Genomic DNA, 1,228 nt, shown 5'->3' with positions numbered 1-1,228 from the left:
GAGGAGCCCTACGACAGCGCTGATGATGAAGATGACGAGGAGGTCTACGGATCTGAAGACGATGAAGAGGAGGAGAGGGCTGCACGCGAGGAGGAGGAAGACGAGCTGGAATGGCGGCGAGGAAGGATGAAGATGAAGATGAGGACGATGATCAGCTCAATCCCGAAAATTTTCAGAAGATGGTGTCGTGGTTGGGGCGACATGATCCTCCTGAGGCGGAGGAGTCCGAGGATGAGACGCACAACACGGTGGGCAACGTGCCCATGCACTGGTATGCGGACTACCCTCACATCGGCTACGATGTAGAGGGCAAGAAGATCATGAAGAAACAGGGTCCCGTAAAGGATGAGATGGATCGCTTCCTCGACCGTACCGACGACCCCAACTACTGGTGCCTATGCCTCCTCCTTTATTTATCTTTAATTTCATTTATTTATCCGATTTATTTCGACCTCCGGCGATTGGTTAAATCTACACCCGATTTAAGAATTCAATGCAACCATGTTTTATTCTTTTCTTTCCCACTGGTCTGCTTGACTTACACGCTCGGCACCTGGCAGGCGTACAATCTACGATGAGAAGAACGATCGCGAGATCGTGCTCACCAAGCAGGACCTCGAGATCATCCGCAAGATCAAGGCCGGCAAGTCGCCCAGCGCCGGCTACGATCCCTACCCCGTACGCCCTCCCCCTTCTTCTTTCCCTCCTGCGCGCGCGCGAGTGTTCCAATCACTCACTGACGTGTGTGCGTGTGCCGTGTGTGCGTGTGCGGCGTGTGTTCAGGAGCTGTTTGAGAAGGACGACAAGCCCAGCATTTTCGCGGTGACGAACAAGCCGGCGCCCAAGAGCCAGTTCATTCCGTCCAAGTGGGAGGCCAAGCGGGTGGCCTACCTGGTGCGGGCCATCAAGAAGGGCTGGATCAACCCCAAGAACCAGCCCAAGGAAAAGCCCCAGTTCTACGACATCTGGTCCAACGACGCCAGCGAGCACAAGAAGAACCCCCATGCCCCTCACCGTATGCACCTCCCTCCTTATTTTGCTTCGCTGAGTCGCGCGTTTGTGTGAGTGTGTGTCGTATGTGTGTGTGTGTCGTGTGTGTGTGTGTGTGTGTGTGTGTGTGTGTGTGTGTGTGTCGTGCTGCGTTGATGTTTCTAATTTGCGGAATCTTGGTGGATGGTCGACACAACAGGCCCCCAAGCAGCGGCTGCCGGGACACAGAGAGTCCTAC

The 1,228-nt window shown here is 54.9% G+C and overlaps 1 protein-coding gene across 1 annotated transcript; it reads left to right on the top strand.

The window, feature by feature from the left end:
• Positions 1–110: 110 nt before the first annotated feature.
• ACA1_232030 (block of proliferation 1, putative) lies at positions 111–1,014 on the top strand (the record flags this gene model as incomplete). Its single annotated transcript, XM_004340913.1, has 3 exons — positions 111–391; positions 561–678; positions 784–1,014. Coding segments are annotated over 3 exons (630 nt in total), but the record flags the coding sequence as incomplete, so codon positions are not given.
• Positions 1,015–1,228: the final 214 nt, after the last annotated feature.

The sequence above is a fragment of the Acanthamoeba castellanii genome (assembly GCF_000313135.1).
Source record: "Acanthamoeba castellanii str. Neff unplaced genomic scaffold scf7180000084762, whole genome shotgun sequence".
Lineage (NCBI taxonomy): Eukaryota > Discosea > Longamoebia > Acanthamoebidae > Acanthamoeba > Acanthamoeba castellanii.
The sequence above is the reverse complement of the archived record's forward strand: the minus strand, read 5'-3'. Positions and strand labels throughout refer to the sequence as shown.